The sequence below is a fragment of the Protopterus annectens genome, chromosome 2.part1, assembly GCF_019279795.1.
Source record: "Protopterus annectens isolate FY-2018-M chromosome 2.part1, PAN1.0, whole genome shotgun sequence".
Classification (NCBI taxonomy): Eukaryota; Metazoa; Chordata; order Ceratodontiformes; family Protopteridae; genus Protopterus; species Protopterus annectens.
This window is the reverse complement of record NC_056729.1, coordinates 1,471,313,107-1,471,335,593: the sequence shown is the minus strand read 5'-3', so window position 1 is coordinate 1,471,335,593 and position 22,487 is coordinate 1,471,313,107. Positions and strand designations below refer to the sequence as shown.

Here is a 22,487-nt window from a genome sequence, read left to right as displayed (position 1 = left end):
TTAAGCTCAATGCTGTCATAACTGCATATATGCATGTGCTTGTTACAATTACTTCTGAAGAACATTGGATTTAACATGCCTAACCCTAATATACTGACATTTATACAACGATCCCCCATTAATATTCCAAAACGTGCACGCTGATTGGTTAGCGTGCACGTTGTAAATCAGAGTTATACTAATGGAAAAAGGTCCGGTCGCCCGGACTTTTTCCATTAGTATAAGTCTTTTTTTACAGCAATGGAGAACACAAGATCTCAGTTGCTTTTTACACACTGTCTCGCTATGTTAAACGAGTTTAACATAGTGAGACAGCTTTAAAAGAAGTAATGGAGATCTTACTACCTCCGTTGCTTTTTTTAAAGGTGTCTCGCTATGTTAAATGGGTTTAACATAGCGAGACAGCTTTAAAAAAAGCAACAGAGATTCTCAGTTGCTTTTTTTAAAGCTGTCTCACTATGCTAAACTCCTTTAACATAGCGAGACAATTTTTAAAAAGCAACGGAGATCTTGCTTTCTCTGTTGCTTCTGCCCACAGCTCTGATGTACTGCGTAAGCATACACATGCGCAGTACACCAGAACTGCCACAGAATACCAGACAGCTGCAGAAGGTCAGCAAGGAGGCATTGTACAATGCCATTATTTAAGAAAAGCAATTATTTTTTTTCTTAAATAATGTCATTGTATAATAGCAATAACCCACTTCTGGGTGTGGGTAATGCTGGATTTATCCACGGTTGTCTTTGTTTGGCCACTCGGGCTTCGCCTTCATGACCAAACCACACCAACCGTGGGTAAATCCAGCATTACCCACACCCAGGCATGGGTAATTGCTATATTATACAGACACTGGGCTGTCTGTACCTAACAGACTATCTAACAAGTGAATATGACCAGATGTGTTTGGCCTGTTAGAATCCAATCACTTGGCTTCCAGTCAGCTACAGAGAAACCATCAAATACAGTGGGAGCTAAGGATTTAATCAGAAAGACATTTTTTGCACAGTGATTCCATTTCTGTCAAGTATGTGATGTTTCCTTTCCCTGTGGAGTGATTACTAACTTTATGAGTTTAGTACTAAAATCTTCCTTGATAGTTATGAGTTGTAAAATCACATTCCTAAACAGCTAACTGATTTTTAGAAAAAAATAATAATAATTAACTTTTAAAGGACAGAACAGGATTATAGTAGACACACCGACTGGCCACACTGATTCTATTTTGATGAAATAGTAAGAAAAACGATAGAATGGCTGCAACATACAAATATTGCTGACTTGTCCAATTTGCATGAAAGGAATCTGAGTGTGTATTATATATATTATAAACTTGTTTTCTAAAACAAATTGCTGGTTGAGTATATCATATTATCTTTGGCTAAATACAAAAATCCCATTTCATGCATTGGTTAGAATGCAGAAACAAATAATGCAATGTATAAGGTAAGGTTATGCAGTGAGAAGCAGAGTGCAGAGCAGGGCCTATTCAGAGATGGTCGTGCAAACCAGCAAAATACCATGGCTGACATATTATACAAATGACAGTGAAATGACATGGAAATGAACAGCATTATGATAATGAAATGCAAATGAGGGTAAGCAACATACAGCAGTGATTCAGAAACATATAAAAACTGCTCAATGACCTTTCATAACTAGTGTAGCTGGAAGCTGTAAAATCCTGGTGAACAGAGACTATTCAACAATCTTAGGAAATAACAGCAAAGTTTTATGAGATGTACATGTTGGAAACTATCCTCTCAGCCCATAGCCATGAAGGTACACAATATTGCCCTCTATGTTCCCAAAGGATAGCACCAAACATTTCATCATCTTCATGAAAAGGAAATACTTGATCACTGGTGCATGGACTGAGCCCCCATGTTGGAACTGGTACACATTTGCCACACTCACTTGCAATCATGTGGGATGCATGAAATACCAATCCCTGTGGACAGCAGGGCATATGTACTATAAACAATCATTGCTACAAAGAAATTTCAGTGATCGACTGGGGACATGGTGGATGCATCCCAGGCAGACATCTTATGGATACTATGTCAGGTATATGATGCTATACTACAACATGAAGAGGAGCATATGTGATTTTCATATATCACAGAGTAGATAAGCAATTCCATACATGCACTTTATGAAATAGAACATTTCCTGGAGTTGGTTTCATCAACTACACCCACATTGCCATCAAAGCCCCAGCTAAGACTCAGGGCTAACAGAATATTGACTGTAAGGTATTCTACTCCATCCACTGCCAGGTGGTCAGCAATGCACAAGGTATAATATAAATATGTCAGTGTACCACTCAGGCAGTTCCCATGATTCCCATATTTGGCACACATGCATCTTTTATCTGCAGTTTGTGCAGGGTGATTTCCCCAGTGGTTTCTTATTGGCAATGCCAGATATGGCCTGGATCCATAGCTCATAAAACATGTACAAAACCAACAGACCATGTTAGAGGATGCATACAACTCCACACGGTTCCAGGCTTGAACCATCAGTGAAGGTGTGCCTAGAGTGATGAAGGCCTTCTTCCAGTACCATTTGATATTCTGAGACTCATAGCTGCGAGAAGTGAAACAGCAAGACTGAATAAGTGAAAATACCAGTGGTTGATATAAGGTGTTGGGGATTAGCATAATGTAAAGATGTTTGTCACACAGACAGAAGGTACAAGGACCGAGTCTGACCTTTGAGGGAAATTGGTTGGCTTAAAATGTGTAATGTATTATGTAATTTATATATCAAGCCTAAAATTGCTCTTTCTTTAAGTATTTTCTTAAATCTGAGGTGATTTCAGAATTGGTATATATAAGTTCATTGGTTGTGGATGGCTTACTTCCCATATTGAGGGGTGAGGGGGGTTTGCCTCCCTAAAAAACAATTTTAAAAGGAGAACAGAAATGTTTAACATTTTCTGTTCTCTTCCATTTTTGTACTTTCTTTATAATTCCGGGGCTCACACTTACAAGTCTCTTAATTACAATAGGGAGCCCCACCTTCTGCTGCATAGATGCCTCTGGAGGCATGCTGCAGTCTGGACCAGAAACCAGCTTGTGTTAAATGTTACACAACACCTTAGAAAATGGGTTGAATACAACTGTGATACCCTATTGAGTCAAAGGTTTTTTCAAAGAGGGTATTAAGTAAAGGAGAGCCCTGTATCAAGTCAGCAGCGTATTAAACCACCATGAAGCACAGACTGAAAGCACAATTTTGATATGTTCTTTTCACTCACTAAACAGCACCCTGTGGTTTCAGGCCAATCAACACCCCTAGGCAGTCCCTTGTTTTCTTCATAATACCCACCCTGTCAGGCATTATTGCTTGCTTTTTATGCTGTCAGATACAGCAGGGGATTGCCATCAGAGGAGATGATGTGGCAGAACTAGCAATAGAGAATGGACCTGGTGAGGACTTAATGGAGGACCTGACTGCTGGGGATGACCATGTGAGGTGAAGGCAGGTGCAATATGTCATGGAACTGGCTAAGAGCCAGTATCTGGTTCACGACTTTGGGCCAGATTAGACTTAATAAACATTAATAGTGATATATGCAGTACTACAGCCATGTGACATGGTACATGAAATGGCTGTGCTGTGCATCAGATACAAGCTACCTTTTATTACAGGGCACAGTTGTTGTCATATACACAGATGGAGCAGACCAAAGTGACAGAGGTTTGCAATGGGCACTGGGTGGACAGCATAATGATGTGGATATGTGTGTGTTTGTATGTGTGTGTGTGTGTGTGTGTGTGTGTGTGTGTGTGTGTGTGTGTGTGTGTGTGTATGTGTGTGTGACTGTGTCATGGCAATGAGATTATGTCAAATTGGAAAACAGTGCACAGAGGGGGTTGTGTCTCCTGTGTGGGGCAAGTGTTTACCGTGATGGGATTGTTGTTTAGCATACTTGCGGGTGGACACAGCTTGTACACATGTTGATCTACTGTGTGTATGTCCTCTGTGACAGGCCCAGAAAAGCCTCAGCAGTTACCTGCACCAATCATGCATATCGCACTCCACAAGAGCATCCTCTCTGAGGAATGTGTCTGGCATGCTCAGTGGCTGGCACAGAGGATGGTGAGCTGTGTTATATATGAACAGCAGGCCCTGTCTCAATAATGACTGTCATATACACTTCATATGCAGGCATGGCCACGACTGGCTGCAACTCCATCAGTAATGGTAGTAGGTATGGAGGATGTGGTGAGACATGACCATGACCATGTTTTAGCAGCCCCATGGTGAGTCTCCCCATTGGAAGCAGATGATAGATGGCCATATGAATGACATCATCCCTGGCATATGTCAAGTAGCATGCTGCTGAAGAATATAGACTCAACCAGACATGTTGCCAAAATGCTACCTATATACCTATATATGTATCTCTCTCTCTATATATACATATATATATATATATATATATATATATATATATATATATATATGTATATATGCAGATAGATAGATAAATAGATAGATATATTAGATATAAAGATATATATATATATATATATATATATATATATATATATATATATATATATATATGCATGTTAAACCTTCTTGAATGTCATCATGCAAACTTGTGAAGTACACTGCTAGGCTGTGCTGGCATAAGCCTGTTCCTGGATGACTACCCTGCACAAATTTTAGTGATGCTCATGAAAATATTCAGCTCAGAAATAGGGTGGAACCCATGGAGTTGTCAGACACATTCAAAACACTCCCTACTCCTCTCCACATGCTCAATAGAGCAGCCATTATCTACTGTTGCCTGAGGTACATGGAACAATCTTACATCCTGTGCTACTGTGTTGGCTAGTTCCTGTCCTACAGTGGTCACCTAGGACAGGTGAAACTGTGTCAGTTGAAGGGTCTATATTAGATCACCGATAGCTTAAAAAAGCGAACGGTGATTGATCGACCTTATGTACGCGAAGCTTAAAATATCGAAAGAATTTTTTCCTAGGGAAAGAATTCAGTTGTCCATTTCTGTTGCTTCAGTATTTTCAGTGCTGTGGTGGAAAGTTACGGGTCGGGTTCAGGTAAGTGTGTGACTGTGTGGATGTGAGTGTTAGGGTGGGATAGATGAGTTAGGGTTAGAGTGCGGGTTAGATATGTGTGCGATTGTGTGGACGTGAGGGTTAGGGCGGGTTAGGTGAGGTAGGGTTAGGGAGCGGGAGAACTGAGTGTGCGATAGTGATGGACCTTAGGGTTAGGGTTTGGGTTAAGGTAAGTGGATAGGTAGTGGTGTGTGTATAGTTTAGTGTAGGGTTAGGTGTCAGATTTTAGGTGTATGTGTGTGGATTGCTGTTTGTTTGATGTGCTTGTGTTGTGTGTATGTGTTTTGGAACAGTGATTTTTTTCCCTAGGAAAACAATCGCTGTTCTGACAGTTCGAGATTGCAAGCTTTCGCTTACATAGGGTCGATTAATCACCGTTCGCTTTTTTAAGCATTTGGTGATTTAATATAGACCCTCAGTTGAAGGGATAGGCAATATGCCCACTACATTATTCATGCCACTGTGACAGCTGATTCTGCTCAGGCTGAGATGTTTCCCTGACTTCAGGCATACCCACCTTCATAAGCATACAACGAATAACCTGTGAAAGCAGACAAATACACACATGTGTATCAGTACTACTTGGTGACAATCACAGTTCTCAGTGCTGCAACAGTGGTACAATAGTACATCATTCAAAGAATATAAGCCCCTGTACCTTGTGTACAATCTTATGGCATTTGGAGCCTTGAAGTGCTTGCAAGGATCATATCACTTTATGCAACATATGAGACATAGTGACATGATATATATGTAAAGGCATATCCACCTGAGGCATTACCCATGGACACTGTCTTGGCAAATGAAGTTCTGCTCTAATGTCCAGTCAGCAACGGCATCAGCACAGGTTCTTAGATGATCAAGGTTAATGAGCCTAGGGGGAATTTTTAAGCCTAGCCATGCTTCCTTAATGTATCAGACAAGTTTTGTTACCCTAGGTTTATTTTAGGGGGTATATTTAGGCTTGGACATGCCATTAACCCTCTTTTATTCACATTTTTTCACATGATTGGGGTGTAATATCAAAAGTGAACAAATCACCTAGATGCAGTTTGCATCTTTTGCATCAGGGTATGAGTAAGCAGTCCATCACCACAGAGGTGCCAGGAACTCTTCTGGGTCCATGAGTGTATTCTGTGTTAGCAAACCCACAATTGTGTCTATCCTCTAGTGTAGATCAATTATGGCAGTTATCAGCACTTAGATCTTCAACAAGGTCCTGACATATACATTCACAAAGGGCTTGCCCTGTTTGGTCAGTCAGGAGGATCTGTCAGCAGTGTTCACAGAGGGCTTACAGCAACATATGTATCTCGCCCTTGGGGAACTTATTCATTCAGCTCCATAAATGTAGAACCATCTCAGTCTGTAAATCTGAACACATACATATGGTCAGTGACTGACAACTGATGTCTACTGCATCCACAATATCATCCCCATATTCCTCTCTCTAGTGTGAACACCAGCTGTGCAATACCTGGCCCAGCTGCAGGCACAGGACAGCACCACATGTTGCTTGCAATGGGGTTCATCATCATGTTGTGTTGAAGATCTGATAAGGTGGTGATGCATGGGGAGGATTTCTCTGCAAACTGCATGTAGCTGATTACAAGTTTTCATCCAATACACCATACCATCCAACATGTAGCATATAAAACTGCTGTGCCAATGTGTTTTGGCAGCAGTACGTCAATACATGCAGTGCATGTATCATGCCTGAAAACCATACACAGATATTCCATGGTCACCATTGCAGCACTCCTTGTCATCCTCACATAACTGTGTATGCAAGGGGCTATGGAGACCCTCCAAAAAAACATACACATTTAGACAGTAGGTTCCTACCCTGCATATAACCTGTGTACCCTGACCCCATCACAGGTTATTTCTTTCAGCAGCCTATAAAGCATTGTGGAAATATACAGTGAAGCTCAGTCACAAAGTCTCCCATGGCCCACACCTCCACTCTGCACTGAGATCATAAGCAAACCCCTTATAATGACAGCAAATCAGCAGTAAATTTACTCACACTTTCTCTCAACATGTTACTGTTGCCAGTAAACTTACCAGAGCAACAGTAGCTCTGCCTGTCCTCTTTGAAATAAGGTTCTGTCTCCACTACTTTTTCTTTGCTTTGCAGCAAATTTCCATAGTGCAATGAACACTGCATTGACAGAGGCCATTTTTATTATGCAGATTTGGGGCTTATTCATACTAATTATATTAACGAGGCAATGAATGTCAACTGTCTCCGAGCAGCACATTTTACACAATACTTGTAGACCAAAGCTGTGCAAAGAGGTTCATGCCTGACTGTGACTGCAAAATGCATTACAGATGGATTGCGGGATCACTGATTCCTACAGGGGTGCTGGTATGTTAAGCAGTCTTCAGACCCATAGAGGTGCTGTAGAGCAAAACCTTTAAGTGAGCTGGGCTGCATAGGCTACACACAATCAGGCCAGCATGTGTATCACGTACCAAACACCTAGTGCACATTTTGTCTACATGCTGCTATACGGCGGTATTGTACCCTGTTGAACTTGTCGTGCTACCTGTCGAAATACATCACATAATGCCTACAACACACATTGAAGACATGACATAATCCCTGCTATATGTGTTGACAAAATTCTGCTACTGTTTTCCTCAAGACTGTAACTCATGAATTGGCAATGGCTTCTGAGGGTGCTGACTATGGAAGGTCTCCCAGATGGTGCAGGAGTTTAAAATATTTCTTTATTTCCTGCATACAGATCACCCGGAGGATCTTATGAAGGTTCCCAGTAATAGCAGGATGCCTGGCTCTGACTTAATAGTGTAGAGAGTGATAATATGGGCACCACCTGCACTGGTGAGTAATACAGGTATCATTACAGTGACCTGGTAATGGGCCACCATGACCTTCACTGCTAGTGGGAAGAGGAGTTTAGGGAATGTCCAGTATTGCTGTACTCTAAGTACTCCTGACTGGTACTATTATTTACACTTAACTGATCAGTATTATGTGGGACACAACTCATGCACATTTTCTTTTCTTTACATATTCAAGCACTGGGTGAGAGTGAGGAAAGTCAGGTGATATGGTAAAGGTGTCTGAAAGGACTCCTCAGATTCAGGGGTATATATATATATATATATATATATATATATATATATATATATATATATATAGATATATATATGCTAGTGATGATATAGCTGCATGTATTTTACACACTGCAGACTTGCCTATTGGTAGAGTGTTGCTAGTAGTGTAAACCTTATATGCTGCTATTATATGCTTCTTGACACGTACGTGCTTTGCATTCAGGCTGATGGCTCCTACAGTTGTCCTATCCCTTAGTGAGTTCCAATGGTGTCAAGGTGTTGATCACTGGCCTAGCCTGACTGTGGGTGTTCCATGTACATGACAGGTGTCTTTATGTACACCACACCTGAGGGTTTTCCATCCTATGTTGCTAAGTACATAGTCATAGCCCTGCCATCCATACAGTGTGCACTTGTCTGCCTGCCCATGATTTATGCACTGTCCCTTCCAAGTCTCCATCCACTGGCAGTTATACCTAGCAAACCATAGGCATGTCTCAGATAGACCATAACTGCTGTCTGCTATATTTTATTTTACATGACAACCATTGGCTGTGGCATTTATTTATGGCAATGTATGTCCACTTTGGCTGTGCTCCCATTGCATTGTCAGCATATTGCCATGCAGGCTACTGTCTAGTAGGCCAGTTTTTCCACATTACTGCATCTCCTTTGGGCACAAAATATAGCACTGGAAGTGTTTCAGTCCACCTTCCATGGACCCTGTAGTCAGTCATTATACACTATGCACTGTTCAAATTGCATACACATAAGAGACGGCATAGACCATATGTCATCCTGCACCTTGAAATCACAGAGCCTGCAATGCTGTTTGGTCTGGCAAGTGTATTATATAAATTCCCATAGTATTTCTCTCCTTCAAATACTGTTATGGCAAATGATTGTATACACTATTGATAACATTGTTTACTGTTGTCTCTATCTCTTTACCAATGTGCTTTTTTCTATTTATTTATGTTTTAGTTTAGTTTCTCTCCAGTTACATTATTTTATAGTGTCAGCCACAGTTATGGCCATGGTGTAGCAGGGTTCACCTCATCATCTACTTCTCCTGTCATAGCCTGCTGGGTGTCCAGGTCTTTCTCTCTGTGACAGATGTAAGTTATCAAGTCAGAGGGCAACCTGAAGGGTCCCCTGGTGACCTCTACTGGTCTGTCTCTGGTGGAGGGGGCTTGTAGACTCTCAATTAGCAGACAGCATTAGTGGGTCATAGTATGTCTCCTGGCAGGAATTGGAGCATGTGGTGATGGTATTCATGGACTAATGGCTTGATGCCTGTGTTGGCTACCTGGAACACATTCTCATGTCACTGACATAGTTGCACTAGTGCCTGGCCCTGTACATTAGACCACCAGAAGCTGGGCATAACAAAAGTCACCTATCACCCCTACCCTAGCCACAATTCCTTGAGTTTCACTTCCTACCCTAGTTTGTAGTCTAATCCTCCTCATCCCCACTTGTTCTCCCTCTCTCCATCTTGGTCTCTCCTTTGTGAACTCCATGCCATTTGTGTTAGCACCTCCTGTGCTGGGTGCTGTTTGTATTTTGTGTTTGCCTTTCCTTGCTGCCATCCCAACACTATCATGCATGCCTATGCCTTACCTTTGCTACCTCCTCTTCTACCCTTCTTGAAAACAAACAGGTATCTTTCATACACAGATAACATACACGTGCTTCTCCTTCCCCATCCCAGTCCTCCCTTTCTCTTGACCTTCTGCTTGCCCTTCTGTCCTCCTGACTGTCCTACACACCCATTGGCTTCCATTTTTAACATTATATTGGTGGGGTCTTTGCTGTAAAGTCCCATCATGGCTAACCGCTGTGCTGATATTGGCACGTTATTTCACCCGTGAATGAGGATAGTCATAAACATGCCATATGCACACTACTGGGCTCATTAAGAAACATGATTATTTTCACAAAGTGCCACTCATTATTGTGGTGTTTACCCTACATTCCCTAATCAGTGCAACTCTGTTCACTCGTACTGCATTGTTCACTAGCATCGGGCTGCATTGCACTACCTCAGTCATGCTATGTTGACATATTACAGCCACATAAGCAATGTTTTGGAATCTCAACCAGCTGCTCAAAATTAAAGCACAGAACATGACAATTATACAATCCTAACTTTAAATCACACAAATTTAGCTACTCAATATGACACAGTGATACCCAAGAAAACATATTTCTCAAAGACGACTATATCAGCACTAAAATAATAATAAATAAACAATAAATGGTATACTGCATCCAGGAAAGTCCATGACTCCAACCCCCGTGCTTCCAAATAACCATGGAAACATTCCTACTCAGTTTAATAAATTCTTTACCAAAACAGTCCAGACCCTTGCCAGTTCCCAAAATAGTACTAGCAGCCCCACAACAATAACTACCCAACCCACCCCAATATACAAAACAATAGCCCCAGTTTTCACCTTCACTCTGTATCCACCAAATCAATATCTAAACTCCTTGGAAAACTTAAACCAACCACTCTAGCAGCTGATAAGCTGCCAGCAGACTTCCTTTGGATCTCAACTGAAGCTATAGCATATCATGTCTCTATTCTCATAAACATCTCTCTCAGAATGCAAAGTCCCCACCTCATGGAAAACATCATATGTAATTCCACTGCACAAAGGAGGCAACTCCTTAGAGTTCACCAACTATCATCCAATAGAAATCCTATCACCTTTATCCAAAATATTAGAAAGAGTTGTTCATACTCAACTAATACAGAACCTCCAGAATAACAACCTGCTCTCCATATCCCAGCATAGCTTTAGACCTTCCCATAGCACCACAACAGCACTACTATCATTCACCAACATAGTTAACCACCACAAAAACAAGGGTCTATTTGTTTCTTCCATATTCTTAGACCTATCAAAAGCCTTTGACATGGTAAACCACAGTCTGCGTCTTGATACCGTATCCACCCTAAATATAAGTCCCTCCTCTATATCATGGTTCAACAGCTACTTATTTGCCCGTCAGCAAGCAGTCCTATGGCAGGACCAATTGTCCCTCCTGTTACCAGTAACCATAGGAGTCCCTCAAGGATCCATCCTTGGCCCATTGCTGTTCTCTCTATTTACAAATCAGATCTCTTCATCCTCTCCCAATGCCTCAATAGTACAATATGCAGATGACAACACCCTCATATGTGCTGCCCCTACCCTTGTTCATAGTTCATAGTTCATAGTTTAGTACTAAGCTAATTGCCCTTGCAAGCCATTTTAAGCCTAGCCAATTATCCCTAGTGAACTGCAAACCCTTACCCAAAATAACTTCACCCTAGCCAAAACCTGGTTCACTAACATCAAACTTCTTCTTAATCCCAAAAAAACAGACTAATTCTTTTCAGCCCTATCAGAGCTATTCCCCTAAATAATAATTTCATCATTAACTCCAAAGAAAACATTTAAATCAGTCCAACCACACACACTAAACTGCTAGGTGTAGAAATAGACAATAACCTGAGGTTCGACATCCACATAGCACAAACCATTAAGAAAGTTAATAAAAAACTTGGTTCTCCTTTACAGGAACAAACAGTTTATGACAAAACACACCAAAGTAACCATCGCAAGGACTCATCTTCTATCTTCTATCCACCCTCCTCTATGCCTTCCCATCTTGATCAATCTCCGCCAACCTGATCTAAATAAAATGGAATCTTGCTAGAACAAGATTGCCAAGTTTGCTACTGAAGCCTCATATAGGTCCCACCACTGTCTATCCCTTAACCAACTCAACTGGCTTGAGTTGCCTCATATACTTCTACTCAATCAACTCTCTATAGTGCACAAACTCTACTACCTTCCTGAGATAACTCCAGCACTTCAGCACCTAATTCATCCCCACATTCCCTCTAGAGTCTTAAGATCTAGTAACCAGAACCTCAAAACTGTCATCAAACATAAAAACGAAGCTGGTAAGTTCCTATTTGCCATTACCATTGCCAAAACCTGGAACACACTACCAAGCCAAATAACTTCTACCACCTCCTTTAGTCAATTCAAAAAACTCCTGAAAACCCACTATCTAAGTAACTGGCTATGCTCATGCCACTCACCAGGCTAATCCATACCAAGAGAATTTATCAGGGTACAGCTATGTATAAACAGTTTCTCCCCTGAAAGCTTCCAAACCCGTATACATTTACCTTAGAAAATTTATAACTGCAAAAGAAAAAAAAATGTGCCTCTGATTGTCTACTTTAAGAAATGTTAATCACTAGCATGATGTCCTGTTGTGTGTATATATGCTATATGTATGTTTGTTAATCACCAGCATGTTGTCCTGATGTGTATATATGCCATATGTATGTATGTTCTACTTCTTTTTACTCTCATGTAATGTATTGTAATGTGGAGCTTTTCTCCCCGGGCCTCTGCTGAAAATGGACCTGCGTTCAGTCAGACTTTTCCCGGTAAACAAATGTAAAATAAACAAATGTAAAATAAAAATAAAATAAAATAAATAAAATAAATAACACAAATTCTGAAAACCTTACCTAAAACCTTTACACATTGACAGGCCATTAGTTTAATACCCCCAGAAACTCTTTCTCTAACACCAATGTGCAAACAACACATGACTCATTGACAACACTCAACTGCTGATAACTTAAAGTCCTCACAAAAAGGAACACCAAAAATACAAACAACAAATAAGGTGCAATAAACTACTTAGACACTTCTGCTACAAGAGTCAAACTCAACACATACAAAAAAGAAAGAATATTTACTTTTTTACATAGGAAAATATAAAAGTACATAACAATTGATTGCATAGAGGCCTTTTATCATGCGCTCTTCAACATGGGGGCTTTACCATAAACCCCCCTTATGCTCCATGGTCACGCAAAAGTGATCAAAGTGAAAAACAGCATCAATCATTTACATTTAACATAGCAAAGATCTGTAAAAACAGAAATTAGTGAGCAATATTTTTGATGGATTACTTAGACAAAACATTTATTTTACAGAACATGTTTCTATGAGCTGCAGTATTCCCATGAAAATTATATAACATTGCATACAGTAACCATCTACTCTGGCCTTCAAAGATACATTGGACATACCACAGGAAGGTGTTAATTTTTGCTATGAGCTTACAGCAATCTGTAGCATACACAACATGGATCATGGGGAATACATAATCATATTGTTTGTTATGTGGCTGCATCAGAAGGAAACAGAACTTATTATGACACCTGCAGAGATTAGGAAACAATAACAGACTGAGAGTAGTTCCCTGCTGGGGTCCGGAAATGTCACTAACATCCATGATAAATCACAGTTACCCACTGGCCAAAATAATAATGTAGCCTTACCACCCCATGGCACACAAACACACACGCACACACACACACACACACACACACACACACACACACACACACACACACACACACACACACACACACACACACACACACACACACACACACACACACACACACACACTCACACACATACACACTCACCTACAAACTGAGCAGTAAGTCATACCAGCTACCCATTCTAGGGGCATTCTATCTTCACTGGTTTTACAGCCATGTCTGCCAGTGTCCCAGCAGTGGCGGATGAGTGCACAGCTGCTAAAGCTCAGATATCCACTGAGGTGGGATAACACAATGGCATGGTACCATTCCCTGACATTTGTTCAACTCTCAGCTTCAACCAACAGTTCTGAAGGGCTGTAATCCAGTCACAGTCTGCTGTTACACATGAGCAAGTGGAGATGGCTAGTGTTGTTGGTGGTCTTTGGAAGAAAGTGGAAGTGTGGCATGATTCTCTGATCAGCCTTGTGTGTTCAACAGTGAGCAACATCTCTACAATGGTCACCTTCTTGAGAATGTTAACCAGTGCCACCATCATTACCACAAACCTATTATAGCCCGTGGATGTGGGCATGAATGTACTCTTGATGGTTGAAGACAACTATCACAAAGAACTCAGTCCCCACTTGTGGTTGCGGTACCCTTATCCATAGGGCAATAGCAGGGAGAGCCATGATGCAAGCCAAGCCTCACATCTTAGCTGATGCTAGTGGGTTGCTTTGGTGGTCAGTATGAGTCTGCTTCTGCACTGCTGGAGGTCACATGATATGCTACTTGGCCTACCTGTCCATTTTTAGGTTAATAATTGTTATATGAGTATGTTGTGTAGAATGCAGCATACCATGAACTAGTGTTCCCAGTCATGTGCAAGCAGGAGACCTATGACCTCAGAAGGATCACATTTCTTGTTTGCAGCTGGTGGATGTTCTCCTGTTTGTCCTTGGGTATCATCATCCAGGACACCAGTGGGTACCATGCACCATCTGTAACACATTAGGGATGTTTGGAAGAGATTATGGAGTTAATGTTTTGTATGAGGTGCTTACATGGCTGCTGACTACGTAGCCATGTACCTGCACTAACCTATTAGGCAGCCCAGTAGGACGTCTCCATGTAGAAAGTGGCAATACAGAAGACTTGTACCATATGTAGTAGTCATGGGCACTGCCAGGGTGGTGTGAGGACATATTGGTTATTAATTCCGTTGCGTCACACACTACCTGGCAGTTGATGGAGTTGTAGCTCATCCAATTGACATAATGTTAGACATGGACACTAGATGGAGCCTTTAGTACCACATGGTTGGAATCATAACATTGAAGTAACTCTCTCTACTGTTGTACTGGGAAAGCAGATCTACTCCTCTACATGTAAAAGTAGTGGAGGAATATCTTGAGTATTCTTTGGGTTGATACCTAATCTGTCCCTGAAAGCTTCCTGTAGCCAGCACGGCATGTTCTACATATGTCTTGGTATCTTACAGATATAGGAAAGTTCAGGTATTCCTCCAGTTGCAGTCTGTCACGTCTACTGATGCTCATTTGATGTCTCTGTCTACAGTTAGCCATGAAAAGACTAGTAACTCTGTAAACTGGTGTGAGATAATCTTCTGTCTGTATCTTATTCAGCTACTCATGCCCCATATCATTTACTGCAACTTGGTGCTTGTTAAGTATATGCTGCACTGCAAAAAAAAAAAAAAAAGCTGCTACTGTCAACATTTTCTTTGGAGTGTAACATATTTTGGGGGGGGCATGCTCTTTGCACTTATACACAGATGCAGACTGGACCATTTCATCCCTAACAACAATAAATAATGACTTGCTTTCCCTTATTCTGTTTTGCATGTCATTATGCACTCTTTAGAATGCATTTCTTCATTTGCATTTCATTATATCATAATTTGCATGCTCCCTTTTTGTGGCTTTTGGCCTGTTGCTTGATGCAATTTGCTTTTATGAATCATTACCTGGATGTGTGTTCCTAATTTTGGCACAAGACTTTCGCATTGTCTATGGATATCCCTGTAAGAAGATACCAGTTTATGACTGCACTCTTTATGTTTATAAATATATAAGCAGCACTGTGTGATCCCACTTGTAAACATGTAAATACTTGATACTCTAGTTCCTCTGAGGATAGCAAAATATTAACACTTCTGCCAGTGTAAATTTACCTCAAATAACTCAGGTTGCTACACTCTATTATATTATTCCATTTTCTATACTGTATGAGAATGATACAACTGAATATAAATCTTCCAACTGTAACTACAAAACTGTTTGCTTTTGAAAAATCAACACTGACCGCTGTTGATTGCTAAGTGAAACAATGAAACTGTAAATTTTTTTTCTTCATAATTCTGTGTTCGGGACAACGTGAGTGCTTACTGAAAATATGAAACTCTATACTTCAGTTGTATTTTTGTTGCATACCATTAAAATGTAAATTGCTTTGTTATTACATAATTTTACATACTTCTTGCCAAATACATGGGTGAAAGTGGTCTGTATGCAACCCCACCTACCATCTTATCAATGTAATAGATAACAGAAATAAAAACAAAACCCCTGCGATTGACTGAGTTTTAAAAGACATGCAGGTAGGTGCGTGAGTGTGTGTGTGCTTTCTCTGAAGGTTGGGCACCGGGCAGGCAACTCAACACCATAAAAATTCACTGCCAATCATAAGCGGACTGGTGATCCACAGAGGTGACCCCTAACTGGGAAAAGCCAAAAGACTTTTATTAGCAGGCTTTTGCCTGACTGTTTAATGAAGGATTGTTTCTTTAAATAAACTTAAGAAAGTTGGAATGCTTAACTGTTCATGTTAAATTGCCATGTAAGCAGTAGTATAAATGATGTTTTATTTGCTCCTTTCAAGGCTGAACATCTGAAACCTCATGGACTTTTGCATTTTATTTCAGACATCTAAGTATTTACTATATTTTTATATTTTCCTGAGACTTGCTTTTGTTAAGCATTCTGTATATATTCTAGTATTCTTCCATAACCTAAAGACATTCTGCATATGCTGATTGTGTGTTTTATTAATGTACTGTTTTGAATGCTATAATGTGGAGTTTACTTGCCTATCTTCTTCAGTAAATGATTGTTCATCTTAAAATGATCAAGTGAAACAAAGGTTGGTTTGGGGGATCTAATACTGGGGTCACAGCCAACTAATGCTACAAATATGAAGAAGCTCATAAAAAGACTTTTTCTGGCTTTTCCCAGTTAGGGGTCGCCACAATGGATCATCTGTCCGCTCATGAATGGCAGTGGAGTTTTACAGTGTTGAGTTCCCAGCCCGGCGCCCAACCTTCCACAGAAGGCACACACATACATACACTCACACCTAGGGCCAATTTAGAGTGTCCAGTCCACCTACTGCATGTCTTTGGGATGTGGGAGGAAACCGGAGCAAACCCACGTGACCACAGGGAGGACATGCAAACTCTGCACAGTAGGCACTCCTGCCAAGAATAGAACCGGAGAACCTCTTGCTGTGAGGTGGCAATGCTAACCGCTGCACCACCATGGCCGCCCTGTACGTAGCAAATTTATTTGGGGGACAGTGATTATCACAACTTATATCTGTTTTTCTTGAAGTAAATGAAGACAGCTTGGAATGCAAATGTCTCATTTTTTAATCAACTCATATATTACTGATGAAAGAGTGTAAAAGCAGTTTTACTAACAAACGCTCAGGATGAAAGTAGCAAAACTGTATTAATTGCAAGACTAGCCATTGCTGCTCATATTTCATAGGCATGGGCATGGGGCACTTATTGTAAAAACCGCAACACAAAATTATTAACTGTAACAAAAGTACAACACAAAACTAGATGTTGCAACACATTTTATTCTTCACACTCTAGTAAGAGTAGTTCAGAAATACATTTCAATATGTGACAATATCCAAACCACTAAAGTATGTAAACTTACTTTGAAAGGAAGCTTTGAGGTTAAATGACACAGTTATACAATAACAGGCAGGTGCAGTTTCTCGGCAGCTAATATTCAAAGTGCTCTTTCCAAGTTGTTCTCTCTGAATGATGGAGTATTCATTATCACCTTCTGTGTTGATATTAGTAATGTTCATTTGCTCTCCATTTTTATTTGTAGAATTTAAAGAAATGTTGACATTGAAATGGAATGATGTTGCATTGTAAAGAAAATATAAAGAGTTCATTTCCAATGAGATGTTTACTGTCTGAGCTATAAAAAAAGAAAGAAAATAAATAAAAAGAAAGTTTTAAAGAATATTATGCTTTGAAGACTCGCAAAGCAAATGTGACACACTTTTTAACTCATATACTGTGGATGAAAGAACAGTTTTGCTAATAAACACTTGTTATAAAAGTAGCAGAAACATATTCATTGTAATAATAGCCACTGTTATACCTACCACTTGACCACTTTAAATTCATATTTTTATAATATTGTAATATCATTAATTATGTAATATTTCATGACGGTTGTTCATTTATATTTACATTTCTTTAAATAAATAACACAGCATGATAGCATGTTACTCTGCAATTATATCACTCCTGATGTGGCTCTAAGAACAAAGAGTAGAAGTGCCCTTTGCATTACCAGGAATGATGTGTTTGCACAAAAAATCAGCAATGGTGCAAAGCACAAAAATGCAACCATGGTGTGACTTGTGAAATGTCAGATGTCTGAGTATAATAATGCTACTGCTCCTCCATGGATAATCAGAACAAAGAGATATTATTATTATGTGGCATAAGTTAAATACAGAGAAAGAGTATGATCTGGAATATAGAATATTGAGAAGAGATCTACTACTTTATATAAGACCTTCTAAGATGGTTATTTTTCTAGTACTTACACCTAAGAAAATGTCAGAACAAGTAAAAAAAAAAAAAAAAAAAAAAAACAAGACTAATAAGTCAATAAGATGGAGAGTGGATAACAAAATAATTGTGGTGAGGTAGAACAAATTCACACAACACAAGAAAAACACTGCAGCAATTTAAAATACATTTTGACACTAAAATGAAAAACAAGAAATATAACTAAGAGTGCTGAGTAACAGACTAAGTGAATTGCTTTGCTTTCTTTCACATCTCTAATTTATACTACTTTAATTTCTCAAATGCTTTGAAACATTTGTACATACTGGAACTTAATACAATGGATTTACTATGTATCCTAAGCAGTACTCAACCATTGTACTGTTTTATTGTCACTCTTGTCTATTTTGTATGTCTGATCAGTTTTTGACTTAAGGCTGAGACTGAGACTGATCAGAATTGATCAATACTCTGTCCCTTTAAATAATTCAAAAAAATAAATAAGCAAAGATCTTGAATTTGCAAAGTTACAATAATGTTTGCTTTATTACAGGATGCCATGCAATAAGTTGAGATTATTTTGCCCTATAAAGCACATTCCGGAGATAGCGATATTTTAAACTTGATCTGCAGTATAAATACAATTCAATCTGTGAATATGCATGGACTTTTCATAACAGGTAAGATCAATCAGTTTTTGGGCTTCTTTGTATCAGTGTTGCAAAGACGTTTGGAGCATGTCTCATATATTTGTCCTATGGTAACCAACCTCATCAATTTGGTTCTTAAAATCCAGTGTAGGATTGATTATAAGAAAGTTTCTGGTAAAAGATGGGCTTGACAAACTGTCCTAGAGCGTCACCACTGTACAAATATGTCCTGCAAAGCCATCCATTCACCCTTATCTGCTTGTGTGATAAATAGTAATGTATTGTTTTGCTGCATTTAATGATTATATTTCTGCAGGACTCAAAACTGTGGACCTTTAAAACACTGGTTGTTTAACACAGCTTCTTCAAAGGTTTTGGCAAAAGGATGGTGGGGAGATATAAATTTAAATGGATGAAATTTAAATTACACCACATCAGAAGTTTCATATCTTATATGAATATTATATTTGTCATAAATGCAGAATTTTAAATTTGCAAGTCAATAATTTTTTAAAAATCTTTTACTATATCATGTTCAGAAACATAGCCCTTAGAAACAATGATAAGCCTCCATTTAATAAATGATTGTCACTTTTCTTTAAAATATAGTTAGGAGCATTAATATATAACGCACTGCATTCTAAAATCACAATGTATTTGTTGACACAAAAATGGATTCAAAGTTTGAAGTGGTGTGTTATGTTGGCTTATTCCCTTCTTTTTGCAGAACTAATTGCTAAATGGAGTAAATTAGAACTAAGAGTTTCAACTTACTGGTAGGGTATTTAACTGTATACTCCTGCTCTTTTATGCCAATACTGGAATCAAAATTAGTACCAGATACTGAAGGTGAGGAAAAAAGTGGGTGCAAAATGGAATTCTAACCCGTGTCACATCTTTTTCTGTTATTTTTGTATCAGGTAAATATTTGTCCCATTTTGAAACAATTTATTTTAAACTATTATTTGAATAGCTTTTATGCTTCAGTTCCCCATCTAACTTTTCAAGCATACTTGATAAGAGATCAGTTGTGCAGGGTATACTGTATGTGAATAAAACACTACAGTTGCTGAAAAGCATTAACTCACAAATTAAAAGTATGCATTTGTAAAAAAGAAACTAAGGATTAAAAGTCAAACAGATTCTGTATTCTGAATTAATTACAATTGTTAAAAAAAAGAGTTGTTATCATTTACATCTGGCCTGGGTTTAACCAATGCCAGAATTCCGAGGGGAGCCATATCTTTCTTAACACAACCTTTAAAGGTCTATTATCCCACACTGTGACCCTTCACTTCTTTGAAGATACAGTTAGTTCAGAAAAGAGTCTCTTGATAATCAGATATCTACAGAAAACCTCTACAGCACATCCACCTGTTTTTTTTTTTTTCATATGGACCAGGCATCTGAAAAGTTTAAACAAAGAATTACTGAACATAGGATTATAAGATCATAGGAAGTTACTAGGCTAATGGCCCGAGGGCCCTTACAAGCCTAGCCAAATTTACCTTTGTTACCACGATTAGCACCTATTGCCTCTGTCCAGGAGGGACACAGGTGGAACCCCTGGGGTGAATTTACGGTTACCCATCCAGTTGTCTAGATGGCGTTTGAAGACGGCCAATAAGGTGCTCTGTTTGATGTGAAGTGGGAGTCTATTCCAAAGGTGTGGTAACCTCTGGGAGAAAAATTTGTCCCTCCAGCAGGTTCTATTGATGTCACATACCAGGTTTAGGTCCTTAGAACGAGTAACACACATGCCATTTGCCTGTGCAGCATTTTCAATAAAGTAGGGTAAGAGATTGCCTTATGTGCAAGGCAGAGCTCGCCTCTGAGTAGTTTATATGAAACAGAATAAAGTGACAGTGATTTCAGATGATCCACATAGGATAGCTGCTGAAGACATTGAATTTCCCTTGTGAGGAACCTTTGTGGTCTCTCCAATTGCTGCAGGTGCATTGAAAGGTACATACCAAAAGGGGCATTGTACTCAATTATTGGCCTAATGAGTGAAGAGCATAGGGGGGAGGTGATAACTTCTCAATTTCTCAAGCCACTGCCCTTACTTATGAGATGAGCCATATAGAATGCTCTTCTTACCACTCTGGAAACTTGGTGATCATAGGCAAGGTTGCTGTCAACCTGAGTGCCCAGATCTCTCACCACTGAAGTGTACTTAGGGTATTGCCACTGATGTGATAATTTGCAGGAACATCACTCTTACCAAAAGGGATGATAATAAATTTTTTTATATTGAATTTGAGGCCATAACTTTGGCACCAATCATTTGTTTGCGTAAGACCTTCTTGAATGATGTTGACATTGTTTGGAGATTCTATGATCGCACCCAGTTTACAGTCATCAGCAAACTTTGTTAATCACAGTAGCTTGGTGGTTTTAGCTTGTACTTCAGAGAAATAGAGTCTGAACAGTAAAGGTCCCAGGACCAATCCCTGTGGAATGCCACTGGTTACTGGTCTGCTGTTGGAGGTGGATTCCCCTATTCTGACTGTATGGTTTTATCAGTGAGCCAGTTCGCAAACTACCTTATGAAATATGGGTTGATATCTAGCTGGGAGAGTTTGTGAATGATGCCTGAGTGAGAGTATCAAATGCCTTATCTAGGTCTAGGTAGGCTGTATGCACAGATTTCCCCTCATCCATGGCTCTGGTGACTGTCTTGAAGAAGTCCACCAGGTTTAACAGTCATGATCTCCCGTTGAGAAATCCAAACTGGGTAGGATCTAGTGTTTAGAGATTACCTATCTTTGTTGATAAGGCCCATGATGATTCTCTCCATGGCCTTGCAGATAATGTTAGTCAGGCTAATAAGTCTGTAGTTCCTGGGGTTAGTAGAAACACCACCTTTGTGCAAGGGGAAAATAGTGGCTGTTTTCCATTCAGCTGGGATGAAGCCGGTGCTTAGACTGTGATTAAAAAGAGTACCCAGTGGTGATGCTAATTCTTGTTTGAGCCATGTAGAATGCAGCCTGGAATGTTATCTAGTCCCATTGATGCTGTGTTTTTGGCCTTGGAGAGGGAGTTTATGACCTCTTCTTTAGAGATACCAGGTAGGGATGTCATGAAGTATGTGTGGTGGGGACAGGGGAGTGAAGTTTTCACCAAAGCTGTCAGCTAACAGGTTAGCTCTGTCCATCGGTTCAGTATGTGCATTACCATTAACTACCTGTTCAGCCCAAATCTGGGTCTTACCTTTTAGGTTATGGATGTTACCAATGAATGCATTGAATGCATTATGGTTGTCCTTTGATGAGGAAGCTAACTTGGATTCAAAATTTGCCTTGGAGGACTTAAAAAGAAATTGTATTTGCTTATGTAAGCTGAGTAGGGAGTGTCTCCAGTTTAAAGCTTGCGCTTTCTTACTCAGCAGTTTCTTTCTTTCATTGTAAAGCCTGTTAATGGTGGTTGTCTACCAGGCAGGTTTACTTTTCCTTGA

General features: G+C 39.6%; 1 protein-coding gene across 1 annotated transcript in view; it reads right to left on the bottom strand.

Annotated features, from left to right (window-relative positions):
• LOC122794496 overlaps positions 1-22,487 on the bottom strand; it is a 613,529-nt gene that overhangs the window by 544,437 nt on the left and 46,605 nt on the right. The window contains exon 2 of the mRNA XM_044062941.1: positions 17,503-17,775. Coding sequence (XP_043918876.1) covers positions 17,503-17,775 — 273 coding nt within the window. The remainder of the gene's footprint in view (positions 1-17,502; positions 17,776-22,487) is intronic.